The 21,241-nt window shown below is 41.6% G+C and overlaps 1 protein-coding gene across 9 annotated transcripts in view; it reads left to right on the forward strand.

Annotated features, from left to right (window-relative positions):
- Eya3 (EYA transcriptional coactivator and phosphatase 3) overlaps positions 1-21,241 on the forward strand; it is a 128,321-nt gene that overhangs the window by 43,962 nt on the left and 63,118 nt on the right. For 2 of the 9 annotated variants that reach the window (XM_039109784.2, XM_039109786.2), the window contains exon 2: positions 19,394-19,495. In XM_039109784.2, the coding sequence (XP_038965712.1) occupies positions 19,394-19,495 (102 nt within the window). Of the gene's footprint in view, positions 1-2,708; positions 2,957-4,430; positions 4,519-19,393; positions 19,496-20,407; positions 20,451-21,241 lie in introns of those variants that run through there. The other 7 variants (XM_039109787.2, XM_006239025.5, NM_001107910.2 and 4 more) reach the window with 7 other exon arrangements.

Genomic DNA, 21,241 nt, shown 5'->3' on the forward strand with positions numbered 1-21,241 from the left:
CTGGGAAGGGCTGGCTAAGTGGGGCCCTGTAGATTATAGTCGGAAGCAAGGATTTTTTTTTCTCAAAAGATGCCAAAGACTGGGAGTGGTGAGGAATGTCTTTAATCCTAGCAGTAGAGAGGGGCAGAGGCAGGCAGATCTTTGTGCATTTGAAGCCAGCCTGGTCTACATAGAGAGTTTCAGGACAGTCAGGGCTACATAGTGAAACTGTATACATATGTGTAGTGTGTGTATGCATGTGTGTATATATATATATATATATATATACTACAAAGACACTGGCATTTTTGTTTTTGTTTTTACATTTATCCACTTACCCATGTATATGTGACAGACAGTAAGTACGGGGAGGTCGGAGGACAGCTTGCAGAAACTGGTTGTTTCCTCCCACCATGTGGGTCTTAGGGATTGAACTCAGGTCCTCCAGCTTGAAGGCAAGCATCTTTACCTTCTGAGGCATCTTGTTGGCCTAGAGTGTTGTTTTTCTTTTTTTTTTTTTTTTCGGAGCTGGGGACCGAACCCAGGGCCTTGCGCTTCCTAGGTAAGCGCTCTACCACTGAGCTAAATCCCCAGCCCCGGAGTGTTTTTTTTGTTTTTTTTTTTGTTTTTTTTTTTGTTTTTTCTTTTTTTCAGAGCTGGGGACCGAACCCAGGGCCTTGTGCTTGCTAGGCAAGTGCTCTACCACTGAGCTAAATCCCCAACCCCCGGAGTGTTGTTTTTAATTGCTCATTATGCAGAGGACTGATGTGTATGTACTTTGGGAATAGTGTCTGAGGACATCACATTGTCCTCTGGTGGATGAGCAATATCTATCTAGCCTTTCATGTACTGGCTGTTTACTACACAATATACTGTGTTCTGTTGCTAAAACACACACACACACACACACACACACACACACACACACACAAATAAACATCCCAGCAGGACACAAAATCACACTTGTGATTCTTTTTTTTTTTTTTTTTTTGAGCTGGGGACCGAACCCAGGGCCTTGCGCTTCCTAGGCAAGTGCTCTACCACTGAGCTAAATCCCCAACCCCACACTTGTGATTCTAAAACCTGAGGGGAAGAGGCAGAGGAATCAGGAGTTCAAGTCCATTCTCAACCACAAATCTAGTTGGGACACAAGAGACTTCATCTCAAAAACACAAAACAAAAGTCAAACAAACAAACACTAACCCCAAACAAACCAAACCAAACCAAAAAACCCAAAACAAACAGACACTCCTCTGAACCCAAATCCAAGCCCTCATAGAACTAGTGGGGAGACAGTAAGCCAAACCCCCAACCAACTAGTTGGACAAACATCATGAGAACAGCTATCGGGGGTAAGAAAGTACAAGGGAGATAATCATGCTCTCACATAAAGCACATCGTCAGAGAAGGTCTCCGCGTGAAGGCACATTGGAAGCTGTAGAGGGGATGACAAGGTGAGCAGTAAGAGGGAAAAGCACTCCAGTCAAAGCGAGTAGAAAGCACACAGCACCGAGCCCTCTGCAGGCTGAGAATAGCAGAGGCCATTGTGTCTTAAGTGGAAGGAAGACAAAGTAGGCTGGAGTTTTACTCTAGCCGAGTTAAGTCTTCTGGGTCCTGTAGGCGATGTAAAGATTCACACCGAGACAGCCATTGGAAGAAGCACGTGATCTCCTCCTTCGTTGAGTAGAGGGTAGTAGGCATATGATTAGGTCACTCAGTATTACATATTAACTGTGGTTTACACCAACACAGGTATAAAATGGTCTGCTTTTGCAAAGACTTTGAAGACCACATCTACTGATTGTGCTCGTTAGGTATGATGAAGCATCCCAAAAGTAGTTGCTTAGAAAATTGTTGAAATAGAAGCAGTTAATAAAAACCTTTTGTTTTTATTTGTATTGAAAAGCTAGGTTTTGGATTTTTAACTTTGTGGTTAATTTGATATCGTATTGGTAATTCTGGGTCTTTTTTTCTTGAGGCTCTTTCCCTTCTTAGATTGAATACACTGAAGACTACACAAAACCTGTTTTCAACTCCATCCGTTGGCCACACTCGAGTTGTATTTTAAAGTTAATGAAGCATTAAAAGATGATTCTGAGCCGAGAAGGTCGTTCAAGCCCAGCCTGATCTATAAAGGGAATTCCAGGTCAAGGTACCCAGAGAAAACTTGTCTCGAAACAAAACAACCCACCCCTCCCCAAAGCAAAAAATGTTCCTGAAAACAATATCCACAAAATGAAGGCAGCTGCAAGTGTAATATAATACTAGGTATAAACTAAATTCTCGGATAGAAATGTTCACGTTGAGTTAGCCTTTCAAGTCTCTTCAAAAGTTTCTATCCATTTTTCCTCTCCTAGCTTTTCTAAGTCAACCAAACGCAGTCAATATTTTTCAACCTCGCCGTCCCTTTACCGTAAGAATCACACACATTTTTAGAACTTAAGAGAGCGGTGGCTGGGCATGGAGGAACAAGCCTGTTCTACCAGCCCTAGGCTGATGGAGGAGGATCCTGAGTTCGAGACCAGCCTGAGTTGGACTTTGTCTTGGGAGAGGGGAAAGGGCAAGGAAAGGAGGGCGGGAGTACTTTTCATGACGGCGGCTTCAGCTCAGCAGGACCAGGATCCAGAGAGGCCAGGGAGTCAATCACAAGCCTCCGCCAGCGAGGTGGGCGGAACCTAGGCCTTGCCCCGCCCCGAGAAACCTGACGCATACTCGGGGTTCGGGCGGAACGGGGTGTGGATTGTTAGGCGGCCCCAGAAATCTACTTCCGGTTCCTAGGGATGCGCATCCGGGTCACGCTAACGCCGCGGTTTCCGCCACTCTGTTGGTGCCAGAGTGGGTCCGAAGTGGTCCCATGTTGTGCTTTGGAGTATCTGCAGCCGTCTGGTGAGTCTCCGCCGCGGCCAGGGTGTCAGCACGGTGGCTCGGGTGCAGCCTTCAGGGCCCCAGCTGAAGAGTTCCTCCCCGGTCGTACTGGGTAGGGGTCCCTTCGCCGTCCCCTCGTCCCTGCCGATCTACCCTCGAGCATTTTCCGCTCTGGCCTCGCCCCTTCTCACCTCAGCGTCCTGTTTCTCCCTCCCTTTCTCTTAGCTCTTCTTCCCGACTTGTGTGTTAAGAGCCCACTGTTTTTCCATCCAGAGCGTTGGGGTTCAGCTCTGTCCCCCCCTCTCTTCACCTGTGACCCTTCCCCACTCCAGGGACTTGTAGATGACAAGAGTGTTTCGCCTGCCTTTTCTGCAAAGTCCAGATCCGGGCCGACTTCTCCAGCCCGGAGCAAGTTCTGCCTTGAGGCGCGAGGTTAGATTTGAGGTCGCTTCCCCAGTTAAAGAACAACAAAGGCGTTCCCAGTTTCTCGCTCTGCCTCAGTTTGCTGGGCTCTCTGAACAGCAGCGAACAGGTGGCGGGCTCGCTGTTGGGCTGGTGTGATCTCCTTAATTGACAGGTCTTCGTTTTGTGTCCTCTGTCCCACGAGAATGGATATGTACAGCTGAGGCAAAAATGCAGATGTTCTGCACTCTGCATGGATATAAAGTTAGAGGACTCCCGGCTTATAAACTTTTAAAACATTTTAGTGTGGTGTTGCTGTTTTCTTCCAAGATTGACCACTGTAACGTAATTTTCCTTATAAGCCAGATATTATTTCTTAGAACATTCTTTTAACTTCTTTTTCTTTAGTGTTGCTACCATGGTTTAGAAATCATGATCTTCTCGTTTTAAAATTTAAGACATCTTACATTTTCTGGAGGCTTTAAATTATCTATACTGTGAAAAGGGTTAGACTTAATAATGGTTAATGTCCTGTTTCTCAAGTTTTGTGATCTAAGATATATGTAGAGGTACAAGTTTGGATAGTATTTTTTTTTCTCCTCCCTTCAGTTATTTTGGGTGTTTGTAGCATTTCTTTGCAGCCGTCATTTTCTTTTGTGTGTGATCAGTCTAAAATTCGGTATTAATAATTAAATATGAACAGAACAAATACTGCGTTTATTATTGGTCTCTCTTGGCTCAGTTCTTCCTCATATACACGTATACGAGTATAGCATAGATTGGCATATTCCAAATTGGGCTGTTCCCTTCACCTATTTTTAGCAAAGCACTTTGGAGCTTGGCCATGTTAGTCCTAGATGCCACAGAAAAAGACCCTTCCGGTTGGCTTTCAGGACTAACCTGACCAGGGAAGCCCCTGTGAACATTTGTCTCTCTTCCTCTGCACCTACACTGACCGGAAGGAGTTGCCTTTGTTCAGCTTGACCCCCTCACTTCCCAGCAGCAACCCCAGTAACCATAGCTGCTCAGTGACTTCTTTACCTCCAGGTTTGATGAATATTTCTTTTTTACATATATAATTGGTACACAACGTTTTTTAGTTTTTGAACTTTATGTTCCTTTCCTCCCGTTCACTACCTTTTTTCCCTCCTTTCCTCTGTTTTTCTGTTGTGTTTTAACCCTAGGCTGGTCTGGAACTTTTGGAATTTGCTTTGTTGTTGAAGATGGCATTGAACTCATGATCCTCCTGCCTTCTAACATCTGGGATTACAGGTTTGTGCTATCCTGCTTGATTTGGGGGGGGGGGGCAGGGTTTTTTTTTTTTTTTTTCCCCCCCGGAGCTGGGGACCGAACCCAGGGCCTTGCGCTTCCTAGGCAAGCGCTCTACCTATTTTGTTTTGTTTCTCTGTATACCTCTGACTGTCCTGGACTCATTTTGTAGACCAGGTTGGCTTCTAACTTACAGAGATCTGTCTGCCTTTGTTTCCGCAGTGCTGGGATTAAAGGCACATGCCATCAGGTCCAACCTACTTGATTGTTTCTTAAGCATATTTTCAGTCTGAACCTTTTGAAGTTTTTATAGTCTATAGCCAAAGGGAATTTATTTAGAGTTCAAATATCCTCCCTTGTTGATAACCCAGCTTTAAGAATGAGGGGCCAGTTGTGGTGTGGTACATGCCTTTACTCCCAGCACTTGGAAGGCAGAGGCAGTGGGTATCTGTAAGTTCAAGGCCAATCTGGTCTGCAAAGTGAGTCCAGGACAGCCAGGTCTGTGTTACACAGAGAGAAACCCTGTCTCAAAAATCAAACAAAAAAGATCATCCTCCTCCTCCTCCTCCTCCTCCTCCTCCTCCTCCTCCTCCTCCTCCTCTTCCTCCTCCTCTTCCTCCTCTTCCTCCTCTTCCTCCTCTCCTCTCCTTCCTTCCTTCCTTCCTTCCTTCTTTCCTTTCTTTCTTTCTTTCTTTCTTTCTTTCTTTCTTTCTTTTTAAATTTTTCTTCTTGGACTAGAAAGATGGTTCAGCGGTTAAGAGCACTGACTGTTCTTCCATAGGTTCGGAGTTCAATGCCCAGCAACCACATGGTGGCTCACAACCATTTGTAATGGGATACGATGTCTTCTTCTGGTGTGTGTGAAGACAGTGATAGTGTATTCATATACATAAAAATAAAAGGGGTTGGGGATTTAGCTCAGTGGTAGAGCACTTGCCTAGCAAGCGCAAGGCCCTGGGTTCGGTCCCCAGCTCTGGGGGGAAAAAAAAAAGTAAATCTTTAAAAATGTTTTTTTTTTTTTTTTTCTTTTTATGGTGCCTTCAGAGGCCAGAAGAGGATGATTTTCTGGAACTGGAGTTACAGATGGTTGTGAGCTGGGACTCAAACCTTGGTCCTCTGGAAGAGTAGCCAGTGCTCTTAACCTCTGAACCATCTCTCTAGCCCACTAAGATCATGTTTTAAAAAAGAAGTTCTGCACTTGCATTCAGAGCGATGAGTTTCAGTTCTCTGAACACTGTAGACTAGTGAGCACAGCGTAGTATGTGGTGGGTGATTTTAATGGATTTAAGTTTTAGGAATGAAACTATTAGGCTAAAAATACATGTGATAGCCCTCATGGTGGCACATGCCTTCAGTCTCAGCACTTGGGAGACAGAGGTAGGTAGATAATCTGAGTTCCGGGCCAGCCAGAGTTGCATAGTGAGACTGTCTCCAAAAAATTTATAACTTGGATTGTCTTTTAAAAGGGATCAGAGAGGGGTTAGGGATTTAGCTCAGCGATAGAGCGCTTGCCTAGTGAGTGCAAGGCCCTGGGTTCGGTCCCCAGCTCCGAAAAAAAGAAAAAAAAGGGGGGGGGATTAGAGAAACAAACTGCTAATGCAAAATAAGTTAGATTTTTTTAAAAGATTTATTTATTATATATAAGTACACTGTAGCTGTCTTCAGACACACCAGAAGAGGGCATCAGATCTCATTACAGATGGTCGTGAGCCACTATGTGGTTGCTGGGATTTGAACTCAGGACCTCTGGAAGAGCAGTCAGTGCTCTTAACCTCTGAGCCATCTCTCCAGCCCTAAGTTAGATTTTTAAGTGATTCTTTCCTGTTGTGATCTATATTTTACATAGAAGCCTCTAAATGAAGTACAGATTCTATATTGTCATTGGAGCATCAGTGTTCATGTCCCTGGACGTGGGACAGAACGTGGGTAGACTTTCTAGGTACTGAAGATCCTGGCTTTCTTATTTAGCTGCTGTCTTGGTCAGTGTTCTGTTGATGTGAGGAGACAGTTTTAGAGGACTAATCCATGATTACCATGGCAGGAAGCAGATGGGAGGGAACATGCAGGAGCTGAGACTGAGCCTTGTGAAACCTAAGACACACCTCCAACAAGGTCATCCTCCAGCAAGGCCACACCTACTTCAGCCAGACAACATCTCCCAGTCCTCACTTTTATAGAGGACCAAACATTTAAACATGAACCTATGGGGACCATTTGCTTTCAAAACATCACAGCTGCCAACTCTTTCTAGTTACTCAAGACTATGTGCTTTTAAAGATGTGAAGAGAAATCCCTAGGTTTTCTGCAGCAATTTTTACCTTATGTTTGTTTTGGTTTTTAAGCTCGAGGACTCAATTTAAAGAGCATTTCCGTACGTTTTATACCTACCATGTTTTCTGGAGTTTGCTTGATCATTTTTGGTTACTATTTTTGTCAGCGTCCCATTATACTTTGTCACAGTGCTTTAATTTCTTCCCTTGAGTACTATGATGTTGAAAGGATGATGCAGTTTTAAATATTCAAGATGCAAAGTGCCCGCCCACATGCCTTGCCGTTGTATCTGGGTTTTGGGATCTGCCTATGCTACCTCATGACTTCATCGTCTGCTTTCACAAATAAAAGGCTCTCATTAAGCTTTTTAGTAGCTTTAGTAGAAGCTTTTTATCTAAAAGACTTCTGTGTATTGTATGTTACTGTAGTCTGTGTATCATTTAAATGGAGGAAGAGAATTTCAAATAGAAACATACTGTGCTAGGACTGGGATATTGTCCTATAAATTCACCGAAGTAGTTTATACAAAAGATTGAATTCTGTTTATAATGAAATACAAAGAAAAACAGCTGGGCTTTATATTCTGATTAACTTAGACATGTAAGCACATGTTCCTGTTCTAATACAGGACTTAAGTGTAAGACACATGACATCCTTTACATCAGAGGACATGGCACATGCTGGCACATGCCATCTTAACTGTTTGGCAGAGTCAGTCAAGTCATGGTAGCTAGTCAGTGAATGTAGAAACACATTATTTGTGGAAGATTGAAAAATCACTCCTTTAGGCCTGGCAGTGGTCATGCACTTCTTTAATCCCATAACTCAGGGAGAAGCAGGCAAATCTCTGTAAATTTGAGGCCAGCCTTGTCTACAGAAAAGTTGCTACAAAAAGAAACCCTGTCTTAAAAAACAGGGGCTGGGGATTTAGCTCAGTGGTAGAGTGCTTACCTAGGAAGCGCAAGGCCCTGGGTTCAGTCCCCAGCTCCAAAAAAAAAGAACCAAAAAAAAAAAAAAAAAAACAAAGCCAGACATTTAAAGCATGGGCCTCATATCTGTCTTTAATGTTTTTCCCGTTTGAGTGTGAAAATCATTTTAAATCAGAAGAAGTCTATAGTTTAAGTATAACTTTTTTTTTTATATGGAGGTCATATATCTCAGAGTGACTTCCAACTTCCTGTATAGATGAGGATGGCCATGACCTCTTGACCTCCTGCCTCCGTCTCCCAAGTGTTGGGATTGTGGCAGCACAAGTACCAGAATCGTGGTTTATTTTAGAAAAGTCTCCAAATCAGTGCAGTAGAGTGAGTGTTTAGTGTTTTAAAGCCCCCCATAGACCGTGCTGGACATACTTTAACTGACTAATTTGATTAACGTTTATACCAGCTAGATTTTTTCCTTCTAGTAAGCTAGCGAACAGTAACCGTCGTACAGTCCTTCAGTAAGTGTAATTTGGGCGTCTGTTGTAGCCATTATAGCGTTACATGGTTAGACTGCTGACATGGATCAGAGGACCTTATGTATAGAACCAGCAATTAAATTCTGAATCTCGCTCATAAATTTCTGAGTTAAATATAAGAATTAATAGAATTAAGCTAATTTAGGAGGGACATTGTACACATTTGTAATCCTGGCACTTGGGAGGAAGTAGGATTTTGGTGAGTTTGAGTGAGATTCCATCTCAGAAAAGTCAAACCAAACTAAAAATAGAAACTAAACATATAGAAAACGAGCACCTAACTTTTAGACCTTAGAATGTGTCAGCAATGACAATGGTATATGATTTTTTAAAACTAGATTTATGATTTCATATTGCCGTGAAACCATTAAGAGTTTAAGATTATTGCATAAGTCTCTATCACAGCTTAATATAAAGATTATTTTCTTTATAAGTACAGTTTTTTACATTTGGTGACTTCTTTTACAACTGAACCATAAAAATCTGTAGTAAAGAAAGAAAGAAAAGTGAATTCAGGTGCCTGGGCCCGCACTTCCAGGACTTAGGTCCCAGCAGGACAATGGTAATGGTGAGTTCCAGCAGTGCCTGGACTACACAGCAAGACCTCACTGTAAATAAATAATAAACAAATACATACATACATACGTACACAGATATCAAAGCACACGGCAGTTACGTTTGGTATTCTTTTCTCAATGGTTCATACATTAGTAACTCCAATTCATTCTTTCTTTTTTTTTTTCTTTTCTTTTTTTCGGAGCTGGGGACTGAACCCAGGGCCTTGCGCTCGCTAGGCAAGCGCTCTACCGCTGAGCTAAATCCCCAACCCCCAGTAACTCCAATTCTTAAAGCCTTGTGAAGTCTATTCCCATTTTCTATGTGAAGAAGCAGAACCACAGAGCACAGAACTTGCCCAGAGTAGCAAAGCTGGTTAAGCAGATTTGGACTTGGTCTTTGTGGCTTCAGCCTCCTAGCCTTGTTTGTTGGTTTGCTCAGGAGGCTGCTGTTTAATAGTGATGCACTGCAGTACTTCCTGTCTTATTACACTCATTTAAACAGACCGCTGGCTGCTCGTCACAAAGTTGCTGCAGTAATTCATAATGCACTGTACCTACATTTTGAAAATTCTAGTTCAAGTTTTCTGTTTTTGTTGGTTTTTTAGCATTAGCATTTGTGGGGATTGAAGTTGGGTTTTGGAAGAAGGTTTATTTATTTATTTAAAAGATTTGTTTATTGTATTTATATGAGTACACTGTAGCTGTCTTCAGACACAGCCAGAAGAGGGCATCAGATCCCATTACAGATGGTTGTGAGCCACCATGTGGTTGCTGGGAAGTAAACTTGGATCTTCTATAAAGACATTTCGAACTCTTAGTTGTTAAGTTATCTCTCCAGCCTCTGGGTTTACTAAGTTTTGTTCTCTGAAAGTTACCTTGATTTTGTAAAGATTTCAGCTAAATAATTATGTAAGACAATTGAGAGGAGACCCTACTGCACCGCGACCTTGAGTGCAGTCTACTGCAGTGCACACAGTCCTTGCTCTTTGGAGGTACTGTCCGGCAAATCCAGAGTTAAGGGTCATCACAACTACAAATAAAATTCAAGGCCAGTGTCTGCTTCATGAGATCCTGTCTCAAAAAACACAAACAATGAGAAGAGTGCCTGTGAGCAAAATTATGTACACATGTAAATATATGACACATATGAAAGTGTTATATTGAAATCCACTCCTGGGCTGGAGAGATGGCTCAGCGGTTAAGAGCACTGACTGCTCTTCCAGAGGACCTGAGTTCAATTCCCAGCAACCACACGGTGGCTCACAACCATCTGTAATGGGATCTGATGCCCTCTTCTGGTGTGTCTGAAGACAGCTACAGTGTACTCATATATAATAAATAGATCTTTTTAAAAAAAAAAAAAAGAAAAGAAATCCACTCTTTTTTTTTTTTTTTTTTTTTTTGGTTCTTTTTTTTTCGGAGCTGGGGACCGAACCCAGGGCCTTGCGAAGAAATCCACTCTAATTTCTAATTTTTATTTTTATGTGTATGTGTGTTTGGCTACACAAGGTCTTGTGTACATGTGTGCAAGTGCCCTCAGAGGACAAGGGTATCCGATCCCCCGGAACTGGGGTTAGAGGCAGTTGTGAGCTGCTTGGTATGGGTGTTGGGAGTGGAACCAAGTCCTCTGCAAGAGCATGTCAGTCTTAACCGCTGAACACCTTCCCAGCTCCTGTATAATTAACATAGTAAACATTAGGGAATAAGAAAGAACCCCCACTGCTGCAGTCATCTCAGTCGTGAGGCTGTGAGAGTGCGTGAGCCACAGAGCATCTTTCAGATGGTTTCTTATTTCCACATAACAGTCAAGTTCAGCCCATTCAGTGCTCTCATACGCATGGTTTTTGTTCTGGCATTTAGTCAGTGAGTGGCAAAACTGCTTTATTCTTCCTTTCTTCTCTCCACTTCAGACTTTAAAACAAATACATCATACTTATGTGCTAGGTACTCTTAAGTTTTACAGATATTAACACATTTAATTCTTTAATTAATTAATTTTCATTGGATATATTTCTTTATTTACACTTCAGATGTTATTCCCTTTCCTGGTTTCCTGTCCGTAAGCTCCCTATCCCCTTCCCCTCCCCCATAATGGTGTTCCCCCTATCCGCCCCCAACACATTTAGTTCTTATGAGAAAGGTACTGTTTGTCACTCAGGTTGTACACACAAAGTAACTGCAGTCCAGGAGGCCCCTCGAGAATATCAGAGTTGGTAAACTCTAGAGTCTGATCCCACAGTGTACATCCCAAATTCTTAGGCTTGTCAGGCTGCCTCTTACAGAAACTGCTTTGATGAAACGGTACTGTAAGTTAGAACTGGCTTCACGGCTGTTCTTCACTGTGTAGACTGAAGCAGCAGCTCTGGGGAAGAGTGATGGGCTTTGTTTATACATCTTTGAAGTAGAGTTGGTGATGTGGCTAACTGTCGCCAGCTAGCTCTGGTGATCCCGGCTACACCTTCCCAGCACTGGAATTACAAATGGTCACCACCCTTACCAGCATTTATGTGGGTTCCGGGAGTCAGAACTCTAGCCCTCATACGTCTGCAATGGACACTGTAACTACTGAGCCACCCAGCTTCCCACTCGATTCTCATCAGCAAATTCAGATTCGCCCCTTCCTTAGTACTTTGCACTGTGGCCTTACTGTGTAGGCCGAGTCTTCCTTGAACTTGCAATCCTCCTCCTATCTTTGCAGTCTCCTGCTGAGATTAGGGGCTTGTGCCCTCACAGTGGGCTGTGTGGTTCATCTTGTAGTCAGTAGAGGTGGATGTAGATGACTAAAACCTCCTTACAAAAATAGCGGAACAGATTCTCACCACCTCCTCTAAGGAAAAACTGGTTATCCACATAACCTAGACTTACCAGTCAACTGTAGGAAAATAATATGGAGACGGAGAGGTAGCCATGATTTGTTTTCCTAGCTTGCGGCACTATTTAGGAAGCTGGAGAACGTTAGAACTGGGGCCTAACTACAAATGGTCTTTGAAGGTCATAGCCCCTAGTTCCAGAGTTTTAAAATTAAACAGTTAAGCCCTTTACTTGGGAAGCCGAGGCAGGAGGATTAGGAGTTCAGGGCCACCCTTGGCCACTTGAGGACCCTATCTTAAATTTTTTTTTTTTTTTTGGTTCTTTTTTTTCCGGAGCTGGGGACCGAACCCAGGGCCTTGCGCTTGCTAGGCAAGCGCTCTACCACTGAGCTAAATCCCCAACCCCTTAAAATATTTTAAAACAATTAAATATTTAATAAGTGCTTTTATGGAAAAGCATACTATTCTGTAGATGCCACAAAATGATGTAAATCTCTCAAAAAGAAAAACATGAATTTCATAGATACCAGACAAAAGTATCATCAAATGGGGCTCACAACCCAGCAGAAAGCGTCTGGGGAAGACGAGGCAGTCAACTGGAGTTCCTGCGGAGAGCTTTCCCTTTGGATGAAGACATTGTCATTTTCCTAGACGGGATAAACAGCAGTAATGTCTGTTACCTCTAGCTGTTCTCAAGGACACAGTGTTTTTTAATACCCTTAGCTGCTGGATGCTTTCCTTCTTGATAGTAGAGTGAAGGGGCCAGACTGTTCTAGGAAAAGGTGTTTTGGAGAACACTTGAAATAAACATGATGGGGTGTGGACAGACAGGAGGACAAGGCCAAACAACACAGGACTATAGAGTGTATTACAGCTGGTCTCCAGCTCCCTATGTAGCCAAGTGTGACCCTGAAGTCCTGACTCTTCTGCCTCCTGGGTCCTGAGGTTACAGGTGTGCCACCACCCCCACTTCCTGCTGTCCTGGTTGTTTAGAAGTAGTTGGATGGACAGGTACTTCCTGGACTTTCCACACCTTTTTTCATTTTCCATATTTCATTTTTTGTATATTTCACTCAGTACCCTGGAGATAGCCAGCAAACCCAGAGATTTAATAAGAAAACCAAAATTCTTTGCTATTTGTTTTCTGTATCTGCCGTGACAAATCACCCCCAGCCCCTCCAGGGTTTCTCTGTGTAGCACTGGTCGTCCTGGAACTTGTACAACAGGCTGGCCTTGAACTCAGAGATCAGTCTGCTTTGACTTCCTAGGGACTAAAAGTGTGCCTCTGCTTTGGAGTCTTCAAACAGTAGAAATATGTTTGCTCATAGTTCTGGGCCATCAGTAAGGAACCACGGTGTTAGCAGCCTCCTCCAGGAGATCAGTCTCCTTATTTGGCCACTTCCTCCTGAGGCTGATCAAGGTCAGCTATCTTTAAAGTATTGAAGTCCAGCAATCAAAACCCCCTTTGGTCGCCCTAATTAACACGGCCAATCAAAACAAACCAACTCATGCTTTCCCTTCATAACTTGCCTGTGGCTCACCTCTGTTCCACCCCAACCAGAGGCCTTCCTTCATCCCTCTGAGGCAGATCCCCCCCCAAAGCCCCTGTTCTTTTTCCTTTCTCACTTGTCCTCTGTCTCCTGTCTTTGTCCTTATTCACTGCTGTTTGTACTTCTGGGGCAAATGAATCTTCTTTGTGCTGAGAACTTGGTCTTGGTGTGTTGGTGTGTCCACTTTATACCTGGATCTGAATGTGATTTATCTTCCCTCTCTTGTTTTTGGTTTTTGGTTTTGTTTTGTTTTATTAAGTCTTTTAAGACAGAGTTTCTTAGTGTAGTCCTGGCTACCCTGAGACCAGGCTGGCCTCAAACTCAGAAATCCATCTGCCTCAGCCTCATGAATGCTGGGACTAAAGATGTGTGCCACCACTCACAGATGTAATTTGTCTTCTTAACTCAGATAACCTTTGGGTGTTTTTTAGACTTATTTTTGGTACTTTAGTGTATGTGAAATAGACATATTTTCATTTCAATTTGTATTTCATCAGTTAGCAGTGAATGTGATCTTTGCAGTTTCTTGAACTGCCTATTTGTGTCTTTTGGTGGGTGTATGTACTGAGTCATGGTTTGCCCTGTAGTTATCAATGACCGGTAGGTTTTAGCTAAGGCCTGGTTTGGTTTGTAGATATTAAACTTTATCCATCACAGCTGTGCAGATGTTGCCTCTGTTTTATCCTCTTAAGCCTACATTTGTCTTGTTGCATGACCGCTTATTTCATACACAGGATCTGTTAATCTGTCTCTTCTGCTTTCTTAAATTGCTCATAAATTTATCTCTTTAAGGATAAACATGGAATACTGTGGTACTCTGTTTTTCCTCTCAAATCTTTGAAAACCTAGTTCTTCATATATTTGTAATTAATGATAGCAGATGGTGTGAATGTTCTCTACACATTGATAATCAGCTTTTCTAACTGTCTCACATACTAGTTTGTCTCTGTTGCTGTCTGGCATGGAACTCACTCTGTAGACCAGGCTAGCCTCACAGAGCTCCTCCTGCCACTGCAGCCCCAGTGCTGGGATTAAAGCTGTGTACCACTGCACCCAGCTGTTTATTTCATATTGTAAATACTTTTTAGGTTTGATCATAAGTTTGTCCTTCTAGTCTGCAGTCTGTATGTGTGTGTGTGTGTGTGTGTGTGTGTGTGTGTGTGTGTGTGTGAGAGAGAGAGAGAGAGAGAGAGAATTGACATACACACAAAGTATTTTAACCATTTTAAAGTCATTTTGGTGACCTTAGGTGAATATAGTAACATTATTTCTGTTGATCTTTGGCAGATTGTTTATTTAAATACCATGACTCCAAGATGCCGCCCGTGTCTTAGGATAAAGGTAGAGCCCAGTGAGGCAGTAAAAGGAAAAGCACTCACGCTGCACCCTGCCACCCATGTCCTCTCTAGCTGGTGCTGAGACTTTCAGTTTTTATAGCCTCTGTTCTTCCTCACAGAGAGTTATTATTGCCATTTTTGTCTCATTCTCAGTAAGAAATTTATAAGCATTAGAACAAGCCTTTATTTACTTATTTGAAAGCTAATGGATAAAATTCAGATTCTCCCTTGCATTCTCCACTTTCAGTCACTGATAAGAGCAAGTGAGGATGGCCAGAGACTGACAGAAAAACCCTGTCTGGGTTAGAGTAGGGGACGGAACTATGTTAATCTCTGAATACTTTTGTGCACACCTAACTGCCTGTAAACTCCTTTGTTGTGCATAATATAATCAAGTATTTCACATTATTTATACACTTCCCTTGAAGTCATAACTAAGAGTGAACATACTTTTGCATAAGCACATATATATAAATACATACTTCATGTTCCTCTCTGCAATAGCACATTGAACTAGACCGAGTTCTGCTCGTGGCTGTTATGATCACAAAATGAGTAATGTGTTGATCCGGCCACGAAAGAAAGATTATGAAGTAAGAATCTAGAATTTTGAAGTATAAAGTATTACTATTTACTTTCTAACTTCATAGCCATGAAAATATGTTGTTGTGCTATTATAAAAAGATTTGGCTTTGTTTATGACCATGTGAAATTGCAATAGTATTCTAAAAATTGGGTGTTTCAGGGCCAGTGAGATGATGGCTCAGCTGGTAACAGCACTTGTTGCCAAGCCTGGGGATCTGAATTGAATCCCCAGAACCCACATGGTGGACACAGAGAACTGACTGCTGCCGGTGGTTCTCTGGGCTCCACATGGGCACCACACAAACCCCTTATCCCCTGCAGAATAAACAAGTGAGAGGAAATGATGTTGGCACGGGAGTGGTGACTCAGCAGAGGGCTGTCACTTGAGAGCAGGGTTTCTTAGTAAGCCTGGGCAACATTGTGAGGACCCCCCTTCCCCAAAAAAGTTTGCAAAAGAACAGAACTGTCGGCTTCTCTGAATCAAACCAGTTTTTAGCATTTTTGTTGACACATTTGTAGAGAAATGTGAACTCTTAGGAAATACTCTTTTTCTTCTTGATATTATTTTCCTTGTTTTTTTTTTTTTTTGAGATTGTAGTTTAATTTCACATTTCTCCCTTTCCTTTCCTCCCTCCAAACCTTCCTGTATATCCCTCTCTCCTCTCCTTCAGAGTCATAGCTTCCTTTCCTTTAGTTGCTATTACATGCGTATATGTTATATATACACCTATATCCTAAATATAACCCATTAAATCTGTATGTTACTCGTGTTTATATTTCCATGAAGGCAATGAATACTAAGGAGTTCTCGTTTTCAGAAAAGATGATAAAGCAAGTGTATTTAGAAACCAGTAGTAAGAACTGAAACTTGGGAGTTGTTGAGACTTTACTGTTCAAATGCTTGAAAGGTACTCAAACTAAAGATTAACCCGGCATGTTTGTGACTTCATCAGCTAGTGACTGCATTCTTATCATGACCATTTTCAAAGCACTAAAGTCTTTCACTTCTGTGTCGTAGCTGTTATTAGTTGGTGTTTTTAAATCTCCATCTTACCACAGAATAATGTCAGGTTTCACTAGTGGTAAAAATACATAGAACTACAACTCGTCCATGGAAGTAAGAATTCGAAGATCTTCGCAGCAATTCAGAGTGGAAACAGGAATTGTGTTTATGCTGTACAGCTTCCTAGAGTATGACTTTCTATTATGTAGCCTGTTAATTAAAATAAAAGTTGGGATGACTTAATATTGGAAGTTTTATAGCTGAGCTGGTATATGCTCAGTGGTAGACTATAGAATACTTATCCTGGGTGAGGCCCTTGGTTTGCTCTCTAGAATCACAAAAATTAATTAATTAATAATACAAGTTTTAGCACATTGATAAATGCTGAAAATGTGAAAAATACTTGCATCTTTCTATTTAACAGACATTTATTTCAACTTAAAAGTTATTGGAAAGAAGCATACTATTGATAGCAATAGTACGTAGGTGTGTATTTTGCTGGATTGCAACAATATAATTTATTGCTATTACTATATTTTATTCACAGATGTTCTAGAATATGTATTTGAAAGTGTCCCAAATATCATAATTGCCAGGACTGAGGAGATCCTGAAATACATAGTGTTATTTCTTTGTAAGCTGCTTTGATTTGATTTGGTTTTGATGGTATTGTTGTTTTTGTTTCCTTTGATTTTGTTTGAGATGGTTTTTCGCTGTATAGCTTAGGCTGTCCTGAGTTGCAATAATTCCCCTGCCTCAGCCTCTTGAGTGGCGTAATTACAGATGTGTGCCACCACACCCAGATTTATTTATTTATTTATTTATTTTTTCTCTTTTCTTTTTTTTGGAGCTGGGGATCGAACCCAGGGCCTTGGGCTTGCTAGGCAAGTGCTCTACCACTGAGCTAAATCCCCAACCCCCAGATTTATTTTAAAATGATGGAAATTACTGGTAATAATTGACCAATTACTTAAAAATATTAAGCCTGAGTTTTCAAAGTTCTTTTCTCTGAAATATGGAAACTGTCTCCTTTTAGCCCTTCAGTTGAAAAGCTGAGAAGAAGGAAACTGGGAGTTTTCAAAATGTTAACAAGAATGTTTATTTTCAAAGAAACAGTAGAGAAAATTATTTTCTAACTTTTTAACTTATATATATTTTTCATATATATAAAATTTTCATATAACAAAGTCACCTTATAACTTACTACGTAATTCATCTTGAATAGCTCAAGATTATAACTTACCTTACCTTGAATTATTTTTGCTTTAGTTTGAATAGTTTGAACATTTGATTATACATATTCAAGTAATATTTCTTTTACCCCCTTTTGATCTGTAAACAATTTTATGTTCTCTTTTAATATTCCGATTTTTAAAATAAATTAGTTGCATGCTTAAAATAAAATTAAAAAATACTACTATCATTTTTAAAACTGTCCTCACCTTCCTCTGTCATGGTACATTTTAACTCTGCCCCAGGGAAGAGAGTTCCCTCCCTCTTTGCTAAGAGCAATTCTTGAAAAAACTAGAGTTTGCAGTTTTTACATTTATATCCTTGATTGAGAAACCATGAAGTATTACCACTTTGTGTGCTGCTAAGAGTCAGTGTCAGCAGCTAGAGAGTGAAGACGCTCTGTTTCTCTAATAATTTGATCCTATTTTGTTTGCTCTTACGGGTTGAAGGCATACATTTCCTAATGTATGTTTGCATAGTGCAATAATTAGAGATTTTAATTAATCAAAAACCGGTGAGACATTTATTTTCTACAGTTACAAATCCATTTCATGGTCACATAGATTATGCTCTTCTGTGTTGAGCAAAACAGTCTGGGGAAGGTTGTATCCTGTAATTCCACAGTGCAGGCTGTCTGCGTCATATACTCGGAGCACAGCTTTCGAGGCTGTGCATGAGCCGCACGTGAGTGCATTGAGCATCGAGTACTTTTGACCTTTAAACTTTTCCTTTTGACATTTAAGAGCAGAGGAAGGAGTAAAGCTTAATCATCTATTGTTAAAGTTGTTCATCTGCTTGTATTTCTTTTTTTTTTTTTTTTTTCTTTTTTTCAGAGCTGGGGACCGAACCCAGGGCCTTGCGCTTGCTAGGCAAGCGCTCTACCACTGAGCTAAATCCCCAACCCCTATCTGCTTGTATTTCTTAAACTTGTTTTCTGTCCTTTTCCTGTTTTTATGCCTGGCTCTAAAAAAGTATACTCCAGTGTACAGACGAGAGCCCCCGAAACAAAGGCTTTGCTCTTCTCTGCTCTGGTGCTTGTTTCTTTATTGCTGAAGCAGGAGTCTAAACTTACTTTAGCTGTTTGTTAAGTTCTGTTCCGTAGTTGGTAGGAGAGCTCACACAGGTGAGACTTCGGCAGCATTCTCTGGGAAACAGCCAGCCCCCGTTAAGTAGGAGTGGAGTATTTCGTTTTTATAATGTGTCCCTGGTAGCAGGTCAAAGATGGTGGTTTTTTTCTTTTGTTAAAAAATTAGGAGTAGAGGAATAGGGTTTGAAAAGTAAAGATTTATTTAAATAATAACCTAGGGGCTGGGGATTTAGCTTAGTGGTAGAGCGCTTACCTAGGAAGCGCAAGGCCCTGGGGTCGGTCCCCAGCTCCGAAAAAAAGAACCAAAAATAAATAAATAAATAAATAAATAAATAATAACCTAGTATATTTAGTGGAAGTTCATTATTTCAGTCTAAATTGGATCCTAGCTTTACATAATTATTTTCCTTAATTTTCATATTTAGGGTTTCATTTTATCTGTTGATTTGCCTTATGGAGATCCAGAAGACTTACATTTTCATTTAAATTGATTACATATAGATAGATAGTTGATTGTGATGTATTTAATTGATTTTCCCGTTTGTCCTATTTAAATCGATTCTGTGTGTCTGTGTTAACAGTTATGTAAATGTTCCACATTAAAGCAGGTTAGATGTTATCATAACTTACTGACCTGCTAGGCCAGTCTCTATCATTTTAAATGTAACCCTAATCCTTAAAAAAATTGTTTTATTATCTTCGCATGGCTGTCACTGTAAAGTGTTTAATGCATTAGGCACTATAGTAACCAGCAGAAGCGGCTCCACGTGTCGGCTTTTGCAGAGCCTTACGGAAGTCACTGTGCACAGCTCTCGTGACTTGCAGCATGTCAGTGTTGAAAAGCCACGTGCAAGTTTGAGATTTTGAGATTGGAACTAACGTAGAATGCTGGCTTGAGGAGCAAAATATTAAAAAGTTACTCTGTGATGGCCTCAATGATAATAGTTTACTAAACCATAAAGCTTTGAATTCCTCTCTTTATACAGACAGTTTGTGAAGACCGCAGAGACTTGCAGTCCAGTCACATAAGTGTGTGTAAAGAGACAGCGGTCCTCATGGAAGAAGAGCAAGACCTACCAGAGCGACCGGTGAGTTTTTCCTTCAAGTTCAAGTCGGTTGTATAAAGCTAATCTGAAGAAATTTTGAATATTACTCAGTTATATGTACAGAATCCAAATTAGAAATAGGTGTAAAGAACAGATTCCTTAGTGATTTTCTTCTCGGAAAGCAATGTTCTGTGTTGTTGTGTTTTGCTCTTGAGATGGAGTCTTGCTATGTGCAGTCTACGCTGGCCGCAAATGTGTGGTCCTCTTTTTTTTTTTTTTCTTTTTTCTTTTTTTCGGAGCTGGGGACCGAACCCAGGGCCTTGCGCTTGCAAGGCAAGTGCTCTACCACTGAGCTAAATCCCCAACCCCATGTGTGGTCCTCTTACCGCAGCCTCCCAGATTGGGATCACAGATGTGCATTGCCTTGCCTGACAGCTGATGTTTTAAACTCCAACTTGACTGCCTTAAGGAATGTGTTTGGTGAGCTCAGTGTTACCTGATGAGCGTTGCCCTTTATGTGTTGAGAGCTCCATACTCATGATCACTTTGCTGTTCTATTAGCCCTTCAGTCAAGGTAACTGTAAAAGTTACGGAGACATAAGCAGCTGATGAAAAGACTTTTTGAAATTATTAAATGTGCCTATATTAAACCCTGTGCTTGGTGAGTTATTAGTAATCAGGGGAGTAATAGTGTTGAAATCGTCTCGAACAGCATGTATAGGGTGTGCGCTGTCAGCAAACTGTTAGACTACAGATGCCAAATGTACCCGGGAAAGCGACCTCACTGAGTCAGACAAAAGTCTACTCATAATCTAAAAACACTCATGGGCATGTTAACATACTGTTGAAATGGGACTTCCTAGTTATCCCTGCCTAAGTAACAAGACCTTGTGAGGCTAACCGGCTAACGGCGCTCCTCTTCTCTCTGCTTCCGTTCCTTCACACTCTGTTCAGTTTCCATAGCACTGTGTATGCAAAGCCTACATGTTAGCGAGGGGTAAGACTCTGAAGCACTTTAAACCTAGAATGTCTGTGGTGTGGTTATTGTTACACAGAGTCACTTTCTTACTTGCTTGTCCCCCTGGTATAAATGTGTCGGTGCCGTTGGAAAAGGCACACTACCTGACAGATCGCAGGGAGGAGTACCAGTGTCAGGAAGGAGGCAGAAAGCCTCCAAGGGAAAACATAACCAAATTCATTCGATTTTCTTCACAAAGATGAGGCAGACAGAAATGGTATGACTCATTAAAATAATTGTAGCAGGCCGTTTTGTGATTTAGAACAGGGAAAAAGGAATGTAAGAGTTCGGTGGCCAGCCGGAGCTGGTGCAGACCAGGAGTCCCAGCACTTGCTGTACTGATTCATGTTTTGCTAACTTGACAGAAGCTAGGGTTGTCTGGGCAGAGGAGCCTTGATCTGTAAGGCCTGTAATAGCACCCACCGTGGTTGTTGCTTCAGTTCGTGCTCTGGCTTCCCTCAGGGAAGGATGATTACCTGAATGTGTAAGGTGGAGTAAATCCTTTGCTGCCCAAGCTGCTTTTGGTCACAGTGTTTATCACATCCATGGAAACTCATGGAGACATTCGGGAAGTTGAGGCAGGAGCATGAGGAGTTCAAGCTCAGCCTCTGCTGCATAACACGTTCTAAATGAGCACAGGCCACATGAGACCCAGCCTCAGACAACATCTGAAGATGGAGAACTTGAGGTAGGAGAGGGAAGCTCTGGTTCTAGGTAAGATACAAACAGCTTTGTCCTCTAGGTAGGTCCTGTAATTAGTAGATGCCAAG

Source organism: Rattus norvegicus, chromosome 5 (assembly GCF_036323735.1).
Source record: "Rattus norvegicus strain BN/NHsdMcwi chromosome 5, GRCr8, whole genome shotgun sequence".
Lineage (NCBI taxonomy): Eukaryota > Metazoa > Chordata > Mammalia > Rodentia > Muridae > Rattus > Rattus norvegicus.